This window comes from Xyrauchen texanus, chromosome 16 (assembly GCF_025860055.1).
Source record: "Xyrauchen texanus isolate HMW12.3.18 chromosome 16, RBS_HiC_50CHRs, whole genome shotgun sequence".
Lineage (NCBI taxonomy): Eukaryota > Metazoa > Chordata > Actinopteri > Cypriniformes > Catostomidae > Xyrauchen > Xyrauchen texanus.
The window spans coordinates 23,500,871-23,516,744 of NC_068291.1; the positions used below are offsets into that span (position 1 = coordinate 23,500,871).

Genomic DNA, 15,874 nt, shown 5'->3' on the forward strand with positions numbered 1-15,874 from the left:
TTTGCCTTTGCAGCCATTTAGTGAGTAAAAGCCTTAAAGATGTGCAGAGTGAGTTTGAGACCTTGTTGAAGTTGTCAGCTGAACGTCGTACCAAGCTGGAGAACCAGTACAATCTCTATGTATTTGAGAGAGAAGCTAGAGATCTTCAGAACTGGATTCTGTCCTGCAAGACCATCGCAGAATCTGACGATTGTGGAAAAGACCTGGAGGGGGTTGAGGTAAGATTGACTCAAATGTATTTTGCCAAGAGATCTGTAACATGCTAAGATAGTAAACACAATTTTAATATCTTGAAATGTTGAGTTAGAAGACACACTACATGGCACACTGCAATAAGATATTAGAAGTTCTTATATATCATGTAAATCTGTAAGAGCATTTTCCTTAACGTGTTAACGCATGCAATTAATTTAAAAAGTTGAATGAGTTAATTTTTCTTAATCGCGATTAAAACATTTACTGTTAATACTGCAGAAACACTGATGTGAAGGGCAGAATCTTTGTAATTTGATCGCCTGAAGTCATTACACTGATGCACCCACCACAAACAGACACAGCGCCAGAGCCCTCCTACCAAGTTTAGCCTACAAGCGTTTGCAAAAAATAGCATGAAACGGCAGTTTCATAGACATTCTAGTTGCCGGCCTGATGCGAATCATGAACGCAGCTTCACGATTGCTGTAACAAAGCGGATACCCACTGTCTACTGGCAGATTAATATTGTGGCGAATGACAGTTTGAGGGATTTAATGCCAATTGTAAAGAATATGAATATGAACATGATGGAAATAAATGAATTCTGACAAGAAAATAAGTATATATAGTGTCATATTTCAGCACTTTTAAAATCTGTGAATAATTGTGATTAACTGCAAAAATATTATGTGATTAATTGCGATTAAAATAATCGACTGACAGCACTAAAATCTATGTTTGTTTAGTAATGGTGTCTACACACATGCAATAACCATAGTTTCTCATAAAAAGAGTTGTTTAAAGTACTTATCAGACAATACCATTGCCACTGAAATACCTTACCTTTTGATTTTTAGGCACTGCAGAAGAAGTTTGATGATTTTGCAGAAGAGGTCAGCACCCTGGGTCAAAGTAAGCTGGGAACGGTCCAAAAGCTGAAGCACACCGTGCTATTGTCAGAGACACAGCAAAGAGAGGAGGCTCTGCTCACGCTGTGGGAGGATTTAAACAAGAATATGAAAGCAAGAGCAAAGGTAACAGGACAAAAATGACTTATTTCAGGCATGCAACTATGAATGGAGCAAGCTGATAGATCCTTTGATGTGTAATCAGGTAGCCAATCAACTTGCATACTCTCTCTTTGCCTAACATTTACATTTTCTCAGTTTGAAGTAGGCCGGTTTCACTGCAGCACGCTGCGAGTAATTTCTCTGAAACCCTCCACCGCCCCAGCATTAACAAGCTAAATATTTCTGGGAGTTATCATGACTAAAATGCAGTTCTTTTCATGAAAATGTAATATGCCTATAAAACTGGGTACTTTTGCACTCATACATAGAAAAATAGCTACCATAGCCAGTCACCACAAATCAATCAAATAGTGCAACACTGCTCTTTGTTTATATGCAGCTGATATTAATGACTGAGAATTTACTCAGAGTAATCAGCAAATGCTTTTGACAGAATCTATGTTCCGCTCGAGAGGTTCACCAGTTTGACCATGACTTGGATGAGCTAAGGAGCTGGATGAGTGAGAAGGAGGTGGCTCTAGACTCAGAGGAGCAGGAGAGTGATCTGCTCAGTGTCCAAGCTCTCATTCGCCAACATGAAGGCCTTGAGGTACCATATATTAATGAACGTTGGTTCTTTGTGAAATATAATGTAAAAACCAAGCTAAAATGAAAATCATTATTGAATATTTACGATCACCAAAACAAATATATTACCTACTTTAAAATCTTTAAACTACTGCAACTGAATTCTGAACACTCACTTGGTTTCAACAGAGAGATCTTGCAGTGATAGAAAAGGATGTTTCTCGTCGAAAGGAGGAGGGCAATGATTTGGTCCGCAGGTGTCCACAAGTGAGGGAGAGTCTGAGCAAGAGGCTTCAGGACATTGAGGACATGTGGAGCAGTCTGCTGGAGAAGGCCAACCAGCGCAGGCAAAGACTCCAACAGGCAGAGGCCGTTCAGAGATACTTGACCGAATGGAGAGAGCTGATGTAAATTGCTGTTTGACTGTGCCTTTCTAATGATTCTTTGCTGTATGTTAGGTGTTGTTCTGCTGTCTTACATTGATGTTAATGTTTTCTCAGGGGCTGGCTTAAGGAGACATTATCCCTAGTGACAGGAGAGGGGGTTGGAGGTGAGGTTAAAGACTTGGAGCAGCTAATTAAAAGGCACGATGAGTACCGCACTCAGATTGACAGACAACTGGACAAATCAGAAGTTGTTAAAAATGATGGGAGGCATCTGATGGAAGAGGGGAACTTCATGAGTCAGGAGGTATGGCACTCAGCTCATATTGCAACTTTTTACCTGTGACATTTGCTTAATATTGAAATATTTGGCTGAGTTGACTACCACCTTTCCAAATCTAGCTGATTTTAACATTTGCTTCTTGCATGATGGGTTTCCATGCTTGATGTCATGGAAATTAACAAACCATAAAAAATTTGAAATTGATTTCTATAGAGAATATAAATTGTTCTAGTTCTGCTCTGCTCTAAAATATTTAATCTTGGTAAGGGTTTGTGTAGAGTAGAACTTGCTTGCAAATTTGTGAGTGAATCCATCTTGAGTAGGTTCTTTTCAGTTAATTTGGCTGAAAAGTGTCACAAATCAGACTAAATTATCTAATGATTAGCAAATCAGCCTGAATCAAAATAATAAAAAAAAAAGTGCTAAAATGTGTTTTTATTTTTTAGGTCAAAGCAGATACAAATAAACATTTTAAAGGTAAACTGTGCATTTGCACTGTTTTGTTACTTAATGTCATTGTTATGTATGTGTATGTTTGTGCAGCTGGAAGAGCATCTTACAGAGCTTCAGGAGCTGGAGGTGCGGGTTCTGCAGATCTGGGCAGAAAGGAGAGCTCAGTATCAGGAAGACTTGGAACTACAGCAACTGCAGAGGGAGCTGGAGCAGGCCGAGCACTGGCTCCACACCTATGAGACTGCACTCAGAGCAGAGGACTATGGGGTAACGCTGTTCACACATGTGCACACGCAAACACCGCAGAAGCTAAGCACACTTAAAATCCAAATGCAGATGTTTGGTGGTATTGCTTTATGTATTTTTACAGAATAACGATTGTTTAATTGCTCTTTAAATTTCAAGGAAAATTTTACCCAAAATAAAAAATCTGTCATTATTTATGCACCCTCAAGTCATTGCAAACCCATTTGTCTTTCTTCTACAGAACACAAAAGCAGAAATTTTAAAGAATGTTGCAATTGCTAATTTCCATACAAAAGCAGTTGATAGTGACTCACTTTGGCCCCGTTCCCACCTAGTATTATGATCTGTATTTAGGGCTGACCACATGTGATTGGATCACCCGAAACACGTCTAAACGGGGTCTAAATTGTTTTGTGATCGGACCACAAAAACCACATATGAATGTTGCCAAAAACGCTTGTGACCAGATCACATTTGAGGTGTAAATGCTAATCAGTCATGTATGCGTCCCAGCAGCAGTGAAGAACCACCCCTCACCGGTCACGCTGCGCTAAAACAAGAGTTTAAGTTTGCCGGTTACGAGCGGCTTTAAAAGGAAATAACCCTTCAATCTGAACTGTATTACAGTTACAATACATTTTATTGTCATTTGTTTCATTTAATATTTAGTCCTTTCAGATGGAAAACATTTATACATATAAATTATGTGATCAAAAGTGCATTTGAACAGTGGTGAAACACTTTCTTATGATGTGTTACATTCATACGAGCAGACAGAGAAGAAGGTTTGAAGTAAGTTTGGAGCAGAAGAAATAGAAATAAATCTTGTGTAAATTGTCAGCTTTACGCTAAGATAAAATGCTTTTTCAAGCCATTTTACATGCACATGTTAACAGACATGATCATATTATTTTATCAAGAAAATTCACGTTAGAGCATAATTTATTTTTTCTATTAAGAACTTTGATATTAGGGCAAAAATTATATTTTTGATAATAAGTTTTGTATTGTTTTCCTGTAAAAATATCTAAAAATCCTTAAAACAAGATCTATTTGATTGATCGTGTTTTAGAAACAACACTGCATAAGATATTTAGTTTTTCAGAGAATGTATTTTTAACATGTGTATTTTGTCTAACTGTACTGACAGAGTTTTTATAGTCAAAACAAGTGAAAAAATCTACCAGTGCTGAAGAAGTAATCCAAAGTATTTAGAATATGTTACTGAATTTGAGTAATCTATTGAAATACGTTACAAATAACATTTTACTGCATGTAATCTGTAGTGTAATACATTTTAAAAGTAACCCTCCCAACCCTGTGTAGGAATAACAGGCTTAATTTGAAGTCATCATTCACTCTCATATCAAAAATGGCTTCATCAAATCTAAAGTTTTATCAAATTTGTCTCTTGGACAGGACTCCGTTTCAGATGTTCTGGAGTTGATGAAGAAGCAGGAGGATCTGGAGGCCATGATTCAAGCCCAAAGTGAGCGATTTAATAGCTTGCAAGCTAGGAGAATTCAGGTAAAATGCATTTATATACAAAGAACTGAATGTACTTGAACTGAATATGTGTCATATATGTACTGAAACTCATAATGGCATTTTGGTTGAGCTCTCAAAATGTGCATGTATATTGGCAAAAATAAAAATTCTGTCATGATTTGGTCTTCCAAATCTATGACCTTTTTGCAGTTTAACAGAAATGATTATAGGCAGAATGTTAGCCTCAGTCATCATTTTCAGTTACATTTTTTAAATAAATAAATAAATAGTTGTTTTAATTTTCATTGTGGAAAAATTCTCTTTGAACAGATCTCAAATTCGAATCTCAAAACGTGTTTTCAGGTGATTGCCTAAAAGGATAGTTCACTTAAAAAAAAAAAAAAGTAAATTCTGTTATCATTTGTTCACCCTTATGTCGTTCCAAACCCTTATGACCTTTTTTCTGCAGTGGAATGCAAAAGAAGGGAAATTTTTATCCTCATTCACCATTCACTTTCATTGCATCTTTTTCCCATATAATGAAAGTGTATGGTGACTGAGCTTGTCCCTAACATCTCCTTTTGCTTTTCATGGAAGAAAGGAAGTCATATGTGTTTGAAACGACAGAAGAGTGAGTACAAACAACCATGTTTATCTGAGTTTTCATTCACCTCATAATAACTGATTTTTCTGCTCTGTCTTTGGCCCCTCAGAGACAACAGAAGATGAAAGAAACTCAAAGTGGTGACAATACAGACAGCAGTGACAAGCCTGTTCGTGTTACCTCCCTCAAGAGAAAACCATCTGAGCATCCTGCTTTGCCTCCTCGACCCTCATTGAGCAATCCTGTCCTGAGAAGTGGCAGGATTGATAATTCATCCACAGCCTCTCGAGTGTCCACAGCCATCCTGAATAGTAACAGTAGTGGTAAAATGGATTCCTATGCGGTATTACGTGTGGCATCAGGCCTCAAGAGGAGGGACAGCAGCAGTGGTAATGAGACAGTAACTTCCCCTAACAAACCATCCACCTCCGTTCTGAAGAGTCCCACCTCCTCTGTTGAAAATCCTTCACCTGAAAACTTCAGTGCTGTTTACAGATCCCATTATCAACGTACTCCCTTCAAGACTGACCATGCCTCCACATCAGAAGATGAGGCAGACTCTTTGAGACAGATCGATGCAGCTAACAAACCCTCCTCGGTGTTGTTCCTAAACCAAGGTCCTTCCCCAGGCGTCAGAGACCATCAAGTCTTGAAACTGAGAAGTGGGGCCCACCTACATCCATACCCCCTGAGCAACCCTCTAAAATCAACACAGAGATGCTCTCTATCAACAACCAGAACACAGAGGAGAAGAACCTTCCCCCATCTACTCCTCCAGAAGTCCTTCACTCATCTCCTCCATCTTCCCTTTCAGAGCAAGAAGAACTACCTGAGGAGTCTTCCACTGACACTCCAGTACAGACAGCTGTTGCCACCAAGGTAAACACTGCTCATCTCGCTGTTGCTTTTTTCTGTAGTTTTTTTTTATTTATTTTTTTAACCATATTTTGGTCTATAATTTGTGTACATATCTAGATCAGAGGAGAGCATGCAAAAATGGAGGGTACCTTGGAGATTAAACTGAAACAAGGAGGAAATCAAGTAAGCTTTTTAACCAACACCAAAGGGTGATGTCAATTAAAAAGCTCTCTCCAACATATTTAGCTTCACCTATTTGTTTGTAGTGTGGTTTTGTTTCTATAAGAGCACTTAATGGTGGAACATTGATCTGTTGGCTTGGAACAGGGCTTGGATCACTGGGAAACTGTCTATGCACTACTGGAAGAAGAGACACTCAATCTGTTTAAAGACCAAGATGCTGCCAGTGAAGTATGACTACACTGACACACAGTGTCACACACACTTATCCATACACACTAGTCGCAACAAGGGGAAAGACAGGTTTTAAAATGATAGACATAATGAGAGGGTCATTTATATTTAATAAACTGTATGTCTAGAAAGTCAGGGCAGTTATTTCTGCAGACAACCATATATCAGTGAGTCAACCACATGATGACAACAATTAAGTAATATTACAAGAAAGAATAAGACATTGTTTCTATGGTGACTTCTTGGATTAAAGCTGTATATATATATATATTTATACAGTTGAAGTCAGAAGTTTACATACACTTAGGTTGAATTCATTAACTCATTTTTTAACCACTCCACAGATTTAATATTAGCAAAGTATAGTTTTGGCAAGTCGTTCAGGACATCTACTTTGTGCATGACATGAGTCATTTTTTTCCAACAGTAGTTTACAGACAGATTGTTTAACTATCACAATTCCAGTGGGTCAGAAGTTTACATGCACCAAGTTAACTCTGCCTTTAAGCATCTTGTAAAATTCCTGAAAATGATGTCAAGCCTTTAGACAATTAGCCAGTTAGCTTCTGATAGGAGGTGTACTGAATTGGAGGTTAACCTGTGGATGTATTTTAAGACCTACCTTCAAACTCAGTGCCTCTTTGCTTTAACCAAAAGAAATCAGCAAAGACCTCAGAAAAAACATTGTGGATCTCCACAAGTCTGGTTCATCCTTGGAAGCAATTTCCAAATGCCTGAAGGTACCCCATTCAACTGTACAAACAATAGTACTCAAGCATAAACACAATGGGACCACGCAGCCATCATACTGCTCAGGAAGGAGATGCATTCTGTCTCCTAGAAATGCCGACAGCTCAAAATAAAAATCATTATTGTAGCTTTATCATAGTGAATCGGGGTAAGACAAGGACATGGTTTTGAACATAGATTTTTTTTATGTACTCACTCAATAAGGAACTTTTGTAACCAAAAATCTTACATAGTGCGGCTTTAAAAAAGAAAATATATATATATATTTTATATATTAGTTCATTGTGTGTTCATGATACCTAATGCATTAGCTAATGTTAACAAATATAACCTTATTGTAAAGTGTTATCAATATATATATATATATATATATATATATATATATATATATATATATATATATATATATATATATATATATATATAACAACCTAATAATAGCAAAAACATATATTGTAATGCATTCAAGTTGAACTATAATTTAATACAGAACTGTACACGTTGGCCACCTATCAACTTGGCTGGAGCAATCTGCAAAGATAATCCTTACTACAGAAGAAAGAACCACACCTTCAAACTGATGTGAGTTATGATTTTTTTCACCTGCCATCGTAAAGTGTCTTCACTGGAACATCTAAGAAATCTATGATTCCATTTCATTCTCTGGTTTAGACTCAGTGACGGCAGTCACTATCTGTTTGCCGCCTCCTCTCAAGGGGAACAGCAAAAGTGGTTGAAGGAGCTTCAAATTTGCACAAATCAAGCAGTGTCTTCAGACAGTCCTGGGTAAAACCAAACAAACAACAGTAATGATAGTACTATGTCAGTGCATTGTCAGTTAATAGAAGAGATGTTATTTATTAAATGCTCTAATAGGCTTGCAATGATATTTTCCTACAAATAGAATTAACGCAGAAGCAAGTAGAGAAAGCACAGAGCAGTGTGATTCTGTGCCAGCCGACACATCTGACACACAAGTTTCTGCCACAAAGTCAAACCAGGAAAAGGGTGAGAGAACAAACAGAGCCTGAGTGCTTCTGTGTGTTTTGTGTGTGCCAATGTGAGTATGTGTGTTTCTGTTCAACACTTACCATGAATTCGTATTAACAGAAGACTTCACGGAGAGCTGTGAGACCGAGACAGAACCACCACCAAAACCCCCCCACACTTATTACAACAAACACCGCTACCCTGATGAAGGAGAGAGCCAAGACTCGGGTGAGATGTGATACCTGTTATAAGTCATGTATTTGAAAAGTGTTGCCGCAGACCAAAGAACTAAATGTAATTTGTCCAAACTGGTATCTGGGGTAGAACAGTTTGTAAGTACAAATTATTTTCAAATGCAACTAGGCGTTTCTACCAAATAAAATATCAGTTCAATGTTTAAGTGTCAGATAAACATTTATTATCCATGTTTTATTACATTTTAAACCTTTTTTTTTTTTTTTTTTCAGTGACTGGGGCACAAAATGTAAGAAGTCTACTGAGGAACCAGCCTCCTCTTTTCCCCCCACCACCTCCACCAGAATACCAGACAGAGAATGAAACCAAAGACAAGTCCAAAAACAAGAGTGTCTTCAAGAAATTTTTCAAAAAATAAATTTTATGTAATGGTAGCTATATTTTGCTTACTGTTGGAGTAGTTGACAGTTGAGTTATTTCAGTTAATCGAATATAATGTATTATTATTGTTGTTATACTCTGTAATTCTAGCATCTGCATTTTCTTAAAGTAATGCTACAAATATAAAGTCTGCTTCTGTAACTCCTGGCTTAAATCAACACCTCATAATAACGTGTGCACAGGATTTGAAAATATAAATAAGTACATTTCACAACTATGGTAAATGTTAAAATGCTGAAGTTAAAAACTGAAATCTGTTAGATCTATTTCTTAAAAGTATATTTATTAAATTCACATGCTTACCTCTGATTATATAATGTTAAAACGTTCTAAAATGCTGCTGTTGTATGTATTTTTTAGATCATGTAAACAGTTAATAAATAAAAAAGATACATTGTAAATGTCAAGTAATTCAGTAGTGTTAAGACAAGTTGAGCCACATGATGGCGCTACAGACTATAAAACTTGGGATTATTTCTCAGTCATTGAGAAAAATGGTTAAGCAGTCGTGTTCGTATTTATTAAAAAAAAAAATCGATGCTTATTTTAATGAAGAAAAAAGTGAACCCTCATTTGTGAATAAAAATAAAAAAAAGGGCACGTGAAAGATTTACAAATAAGGATTGCCACACGGTCCTCGCGCATATTTACCGCTTTAAACTATTATAACAAAACTTACTGTTGAGTATGTATAATAATAATAATTATTATCATTATTGTTCGAGTCAACATATGACGATTAGTTATAGGATGCAGGCTACTGAAACTCCCAATAACGCACAAACACGTAATTATCTTTTGTTTGTATTTTTATCTCGATGTAAAAACGTGTTATTGTGGTCGCCTTTTGTGGTAACAAGAGTAAAGACTATAAACACAGCATTCTTTTCTATATCTTTTTATATCGTATAGAAAGGCAAATTATAGGCCTAAATTGCAAAATCTATTCATTCGCCATAAGTTTACGTTACGAACAATGTAAACAGTGCAAGACAACACAATAATGATTGATTTTGAATGAGTAAGTCAAAATGTAATTCTTCAGATTTTAGGCAACGGTTTGTTGAGCAAATAATCATATGATATTAATTGTGCATGTCACGTTGTGTTTACCTAATCTATCAGAAACTTCTTCAGCATTAAAGTTTTCAGTGGCACAGAAGACTGAAATATTACACCCTTCTCTGTTGTATGAAATAAAACATGACTCTTGTGGAACAGATAGCTACAAATAAAAAAGTATTAAATGTAAACTGTGTTTAAATGTGGTTTATATGTAGGCTATGTGTGTTTAGTTAATTATTTGACTTTTAAAAAGTGTTTTGGCTTGGAAGTTTCACAAAAAATCGCCCAAGTTTTACGAGCTACACAGTATGTGCGTAGGTCTTGAAATGTCGACACTGTGTTTAAATCGTTTAATAGTCTATTGAAGAAGAAGAATAAAAATGCTCAAAGTCCATGTATTATTTTTCAATAAGAACATCTGTTTTTGGGACGCTTTCCCAAATTTGTGAATAAATTGTAAGCGCAGAAGATGAGTTGCTTGCATGTTTCTCGCCGCTAGAGGGCACACTAATAAAGACAACAGACTAACAGGACTGACTTAGTCCAGAATGAACTTCTCCCTGTTTGCGGTTTTCATTTCAACACAAGCGTATGCTTGTTGAGGTTAGTGACAACATGATTATTTAAGCGACGTTCATGAACGTTTCTGGATTTTCAGGGAGATTCCTCGCGCAAAGATACAGTCATTAATGTATTGTTTTCAGCATAAATGTTCTTCTGCTGGTAGACAGACAGAGAGGTGAAGTTATAAATGAATACCGTACTGCAATATTATTCAGTGGTGATGAAACACGGCCGTACTATTTATGCAACCATTAACATTAACCTTAAACTACATTTTTCCCTGCACGTCAGTATGCATACAGGTTGCTAAAATTAGATAAATAAAAACAAATTATATAAACCCATATTTTATTATATTTTACAATCCATATGCCCATGGACGGGGCAGGAGTATCGATAGCCTATAATCCAGCGTTAATGAGCAACAGTAATAAATGTTTATTTCTTATAATGATTTGTCAAATATACCACAACAAATACAAACACGCGCAAATGAAATGTAACTTTGCAGTAATGCAGTCCAATGCCTGAAATGGACCAGAACACATTTTCAAAAGAGGAATGTGTTTATGCTGTAACGCGTGTATTAAATGCATTGATTTAAAATTAACATATTTGAACAACTGTTATTGTGACTTTTATTATTATTATTTCTGGTCTGTTTGACCTCCGGAAAAAAGCCTGAATTTTCAGCAACACAAAATATTATTATTGTTATTATTATTATTATTATTGCATCTACAGTTCTGCAATGACGAATATATCTACATTAATTACGCACACATGATGCAACTTTTTTACTGATGGTGGTTTATAAACATGTGCCATTTAAAAAAAATAAACTTTCATAATTGAGTCAAAGTCTTAACCAGTCATATTTTATTAATTTCCAGTGGAAGGTTCAAGAGCTTCATCCAGTAAAATAATATTAAAAGCAACATGTGGGCTGTCGTTGTGCGTTGACATAATTATCATGAAAATATGCTATTATTAATGTTATAAATAAAAGTTAAAAAAGAAAGAAATTGAAATACGCCTGTGCAACTGGTGCACTATTTTGTATAGTTTTGTTCGATTTCAAATTGAATGTAGTCTCTATATATGCCATGCAATAAAAATGTGTGTAAGGCAACAGTGAGCTAATACAGCCTGTAGCTACCACAACTGCAAAAGGAAGAGGTCACTCAATAAACCTCAAACATGTTCTCTTTTCCACTAAATGTCTCCATTCCCCATTTTGACGGGAAATAATGTCACATATTAGTTTGATTATAGCAAACGCACAGAAAGTATGAAGTCATTCATTTAGTCTAATGGTAGAGTTCATAAGATAAATTAAACCTTTACATTAATAAATAAAGTAAACAACGACAACGACATAAGCAATCATTTAAAAAAAAGTAAAAAAGAACTCCAGACAATATAACAATTGATCTTAGAACTTAAGATGCTTATGCAGGCCTGTGTTTAATATTAAAATTCCACCTTGTGGGACTCAAGTAGGTCTGTTTGTTTGTTTGTTTGCTTGCGTGTGTTTGCTTGAGCGTGTGTATTTGTTTGCACATATGAATGCGTGTGTGCCGTGCGTGTGTCTGTTGTTCAGTCAAGCCCCCTACAACATCCCCAGCACAAATAAACCCCTTCCGAAACTTCAACAGTAAATATAAAGCAGATGACTGATGCCAGCATCAATGAGGTCATTCTTTGACATTATAGAATGTAACAATAAGAAATGTATTGCATATTCGGAATTTCTTTAAGATTATTATTAGTCTTAACCAGTACACTGGTCTATATGGTCCTCGTTTTGTGTTTTGGGAGCCAACTCCAGAGTATATGCTCCCCATCCCATATACATACTATCAGTACTTTGATTTGTCCACTTAGGAGGAAGGGAGCATTTGTAAAAAAAATATCATATACTGATTTACCTTTTAAACTTTGTACCTTTTGTATTTAACATACGCTGTCTTCTATGCCTGGTGAATAACTAGGCTATACAGCAACAGGGAAACTACACATATCTTGGTTTTTGTCGTTAAATGAATAACTCCATCTATATATATACACACACACGCCCAAAAATAGCTAATAGTTAATAACACGCTTTATTATTATTGTCATTATTTATTTCTTTATTATTATTATCATCATCATCATCATCGCGTGGTAGGAGTAATAATAGTAACATATCAAGATGACGTCAGAAATAATTATGCTAGCGTCTTAAAACAACATGAATTAATGTCATACATGTTTATAATCCTTCACATAAACTTGCAACCCAGTAGCTATGTTGCTACATGTCCGTACGTGACGTTTCAGAAAAAATACTTAAATTGTTATAAATAGTACTCGAGAACGAATGAATCTTATAATGGATATTATATACGTTCTACATTCAATGCAAATGCCGTGCAATTTAGCTATGGATTATGCATGCTCTATATAGCTGCATGTAGCCTATTAAAAGGCATTTTTTTCGATACAGGAAGTAGTACCTGTTTTTGTGGCAACCTTGGAGTCCCTTTTGTTTTCCCTATGCGATATGAAAACAAATGGAGGACGCATGGATATGTTGAAACAGCACTCTACAATTATATATATATATATATATAAATTGATTGAGGTTATGTGGTCTGTAATCTTGGTAGGACTTTGCAAGGTGTAATGAAAGCCATTGTTGACTGGGCATGAGCATTGGTGGATCTTGTGTATCTTTACGCACTGGAACAGGCTCTAAGAAGTGCTCAGTGATTGGCTGCACGGTTAATACTTATGCTGCTGTGGTTGGCTGCAGTCTCTAAAAAGGTTCAACCAATTTTTTTTTTACAGCTTAGTGTCTGTGGCTCCGTAATTAATTGTAGCTAGCTGTCTCATATCGACGTGTTATTCAGGAACATGAAATAGTTGTGCGGTTTTTTTTATTAGAGGAGTTGCCAGAGCAAGAGATTTGAAGTCCAACTGTGCTGCTGCTGGTGCTGGTGGTTGTTGCTACTCTATCTTACTTGTGATGTTGGATATGGGAGAAAGGAAAGAAGTCAAAATGATTCCTAAATCATCGTTCAGTATAAACAGTCTGGTTCCCGAAGCCGTCGAAAGCGACAACCACAACCGGCACCACCACCACCATCACCACCACAGAACGGTGCATGAGGAAGAGGAAAAGACTCCTTTACCTGCCCCAATCCAGGAGCAAAAGTCAGAGAACACTTGCGCGAAAAGTGAGAATTCATCCCACGACTCTTCGTGCACGGATGAGAAGCAGAAACAGGAAGAGAAAAGGGACTCCAAAGAAGGAGAAGGCGGCAAAGAAGGCGAAAAGAAAAACGGCAAGTACGAGAAACCGCCTTTTAGCTATAATGCTTTGATTATGATGGCTATCCGGCAGAGTCCGGAGAAACGATTAACCCTTAACGGCATTTACGAGTTCATTATGAAAAATTTCCCGTACTACCGGGAAAACAAACAGGGATGGCAGAATTCCATCAGACACAACTTGAGTCTGAACAAATGTTTTGTTAAAGTGCCCCGGCATTACGATGACCCCGGGAAGGGGAACTACTGGATGCTTGACCCCTCTAGTGATGATGTGTTTATTGGCGGTACGACGGGCAAACTTCGGCGGAGATCGACCACCTCTCGGGCAAAACTGGCTTTTAAAAGGGGCGCACGGTTAACTTCCACTGGGCTGACATTTATGGATAGAGCCGGCTCTTTATACTGGCCAATGTCACCGTTCCTCTCACTGCACCATCCAAGGGCGAGCAGCGCGCTGAGTTACAACGGCACATCGTCGGGTTACCCTAGTCACCCAATGTCCTATAGCACCATGTTGACTCAAAACAGTTTGGCGAACAATCACTCTTTCCCAGCCTCCAATGGCTTGAGTGTTGACAGACTGGTGAATGGAGACATTCCTTACGCCACACACCACCTCACAGCGGCCGCTTTGGCCGCTTCAGTGCCATGTGGGCTCTCCGTACCCTGCTCCGGGACTTACTCTTTGAATCCGTGTTCAGTGAACCTGCTCGCGGGCCAGACCAGCTATTTCTTCCCCCACGTTCCTCACCCATCCATGAGCTCCCAGAGCACCACGTCCATGAGCTCCCGAGCTGTTTCTTCCTCCTCCCCGCAAACGGTCTCCTCTCTCCAGTGTGACTCGTTAAGGCCTTCCCTACCCAGTTTCTCCTCCGGACTTTCCAGCGGACTTTCTGACTACTTTACACATCAGAATCAAGGGTCAACATCAAATCCACTTATACACTAACTAACATCCACAGGATCAGACTGTAAGTGAACATTTTACACCAATTTACACTGTAATATATATAAATGAGAGAAAAAAAATGAGAAAGGACAATGCAAGCCGAATTCCAGGTATTTTGTATTATTATTATTATTATTATTATTATTATTATTATTATTATTATTATCGTGCATTTATTTCTGTATACAAGCGTCAAGTGTCGGGGAACTGTTCCACTGTTAACAACGTGCAATGTGACCAGAGTAAAAAGGATGAAAGTATAGGGGGTTTTATAAGGTAGTATGATTACTTTAGAATGTTTATTTAAATAGTGGTTGCAGTTTTGTCTAATTTTAAATGTTAAAATATCTAATACCATTACAAAACATCCAGGCATCATGTTTGCAGTATTATCACTTGTTATGAGCGCACATATGGGGTGAGATTTTCTTCACAAATTTATTTTCATTTTTAAATATATATGTTCTATAAGTGCACAATACCCGTTCAAATCCGTGACTCCTTGTTATTTTGTTATTTTAATTATACAGACTGTATAAATCCATTTATAATGCATTTATATTAACAAGTTTCTTTGTAGACCAAAGAATGGGTATCAAATAACAAAATATAGTTTTTTTTTTGTTCAGTATTCATAACTTTACAGACAGTTCTGGGGACAGACGTAATGAATGCTTTTAGCTTGTGTCACCACCATGCAGGTCACATTATTTTTGTAATTAGTGAAATGTCAATACCTGTTGTACTTTAGGTTAACTTTGCGAACATGTAACCCGTGTTGAGTAAATGCCTCATAAAATATTGAGTGATTGTTTATGTCGTCTTTAAATTCCATGGTTGTGATTTTGTCGCTTAAAATGTTCACCAAACAAAATAAAAAAGTAGGTTAAGTACATTTATTAAGAACATTTTGTCTTTTTTGAAGAACTATCATTTAGCTGTCTGAAAATATATTGAATATGAGTGTATGTTTATGTATTTTATAAACTATAAAACATGTAAACGACAGTTTGCGGGTATCTGAAGGCCCTTCTAATGTTTTGCAATCCTAAACTTACAAATTGATCTTTGGAGGGT

General features: G+C 36.8%; 2 protein-coding genes across 2 annotated transcripts in view; both read left to right on the forward strand.

Annotated features, from left to right (window-relative positions):
* The window catches only part of sptbn5 (spectrin, beta, non-erythrocytic 5), a 46,601-nt gene extending 36,490 nt beyond the window's left edge, over nt 1-10,111 (forward strand). Inside the window, exons 56-70 of the mRNA XM_052145220.1 lie at nt 14-218; nt 1,053-1,229; nt 1,660-1,815; nt 1,983-2,200; nt 2,294-2,483; nt 3,003-3,179; nt 4,578-4,685; nt 5,360-6,129; nt 6,231-6,291; nt 6,436-6,519; nt 7,763-7,854; nt 7,945-8,058; nt 8,177-8,280; nt 8,383-8,490; nt 8,730-10,111. Of these exons, the coding sequence (XP_052001180.1) occupies nt 14-218; nt 1,053-1,229; nt 1,660-1,815; nt 1,983-2,200; nt 2,294-2,483; nt 3,003-3,179; nt 4,578-4,685; nt 5,360-6,129; nt 6,231-6,291; nt 6,436-6,519; nt 7,763-7,854; nt 7,945-8,058; nt 8,177-8,280; nt 8,383-8,490; nt 8,730-8,875 (2,710 nt within the window). The 3' untranslated portion in view covers nt 8,876-10,111. The remainder of the gene's footprint in view (nt 1-13; nt 219-1,052; nt 1,230-1,659; nt 1,816-1,982; nt 2,201-2,293; nt 2,484-3,002; nt 3,180-4,577; nt 4,686-5,359; nt 6,130-6,230; nt 6,292-6,435; nt 6,520-7,762; nt 7,855-7,944; nt 8,059-8,176; nt 8,281-8,382; nt 8,491-8,729) is intronic.
* Nucleotides 10,112-13,414: 3,303 nt separating this feature from the next.
* Nucleotides 13,415-14,797, forward strand: foxg1a (forkhead box G1a). The gene has a single exon (XM_052145891.1). The coding sequence runs from the start codon at nt 13,541-13,543 to the stop codon at nt 14,795-14,797; it is 1,257 nt and encodes a 418-aa protein (XP_052001851.1). The 5' UTR covers nt 13,415-13,540.
* The last annotated feature ends 1,077 nt before the right edge of the window (nt 14,798-15,874 follow it).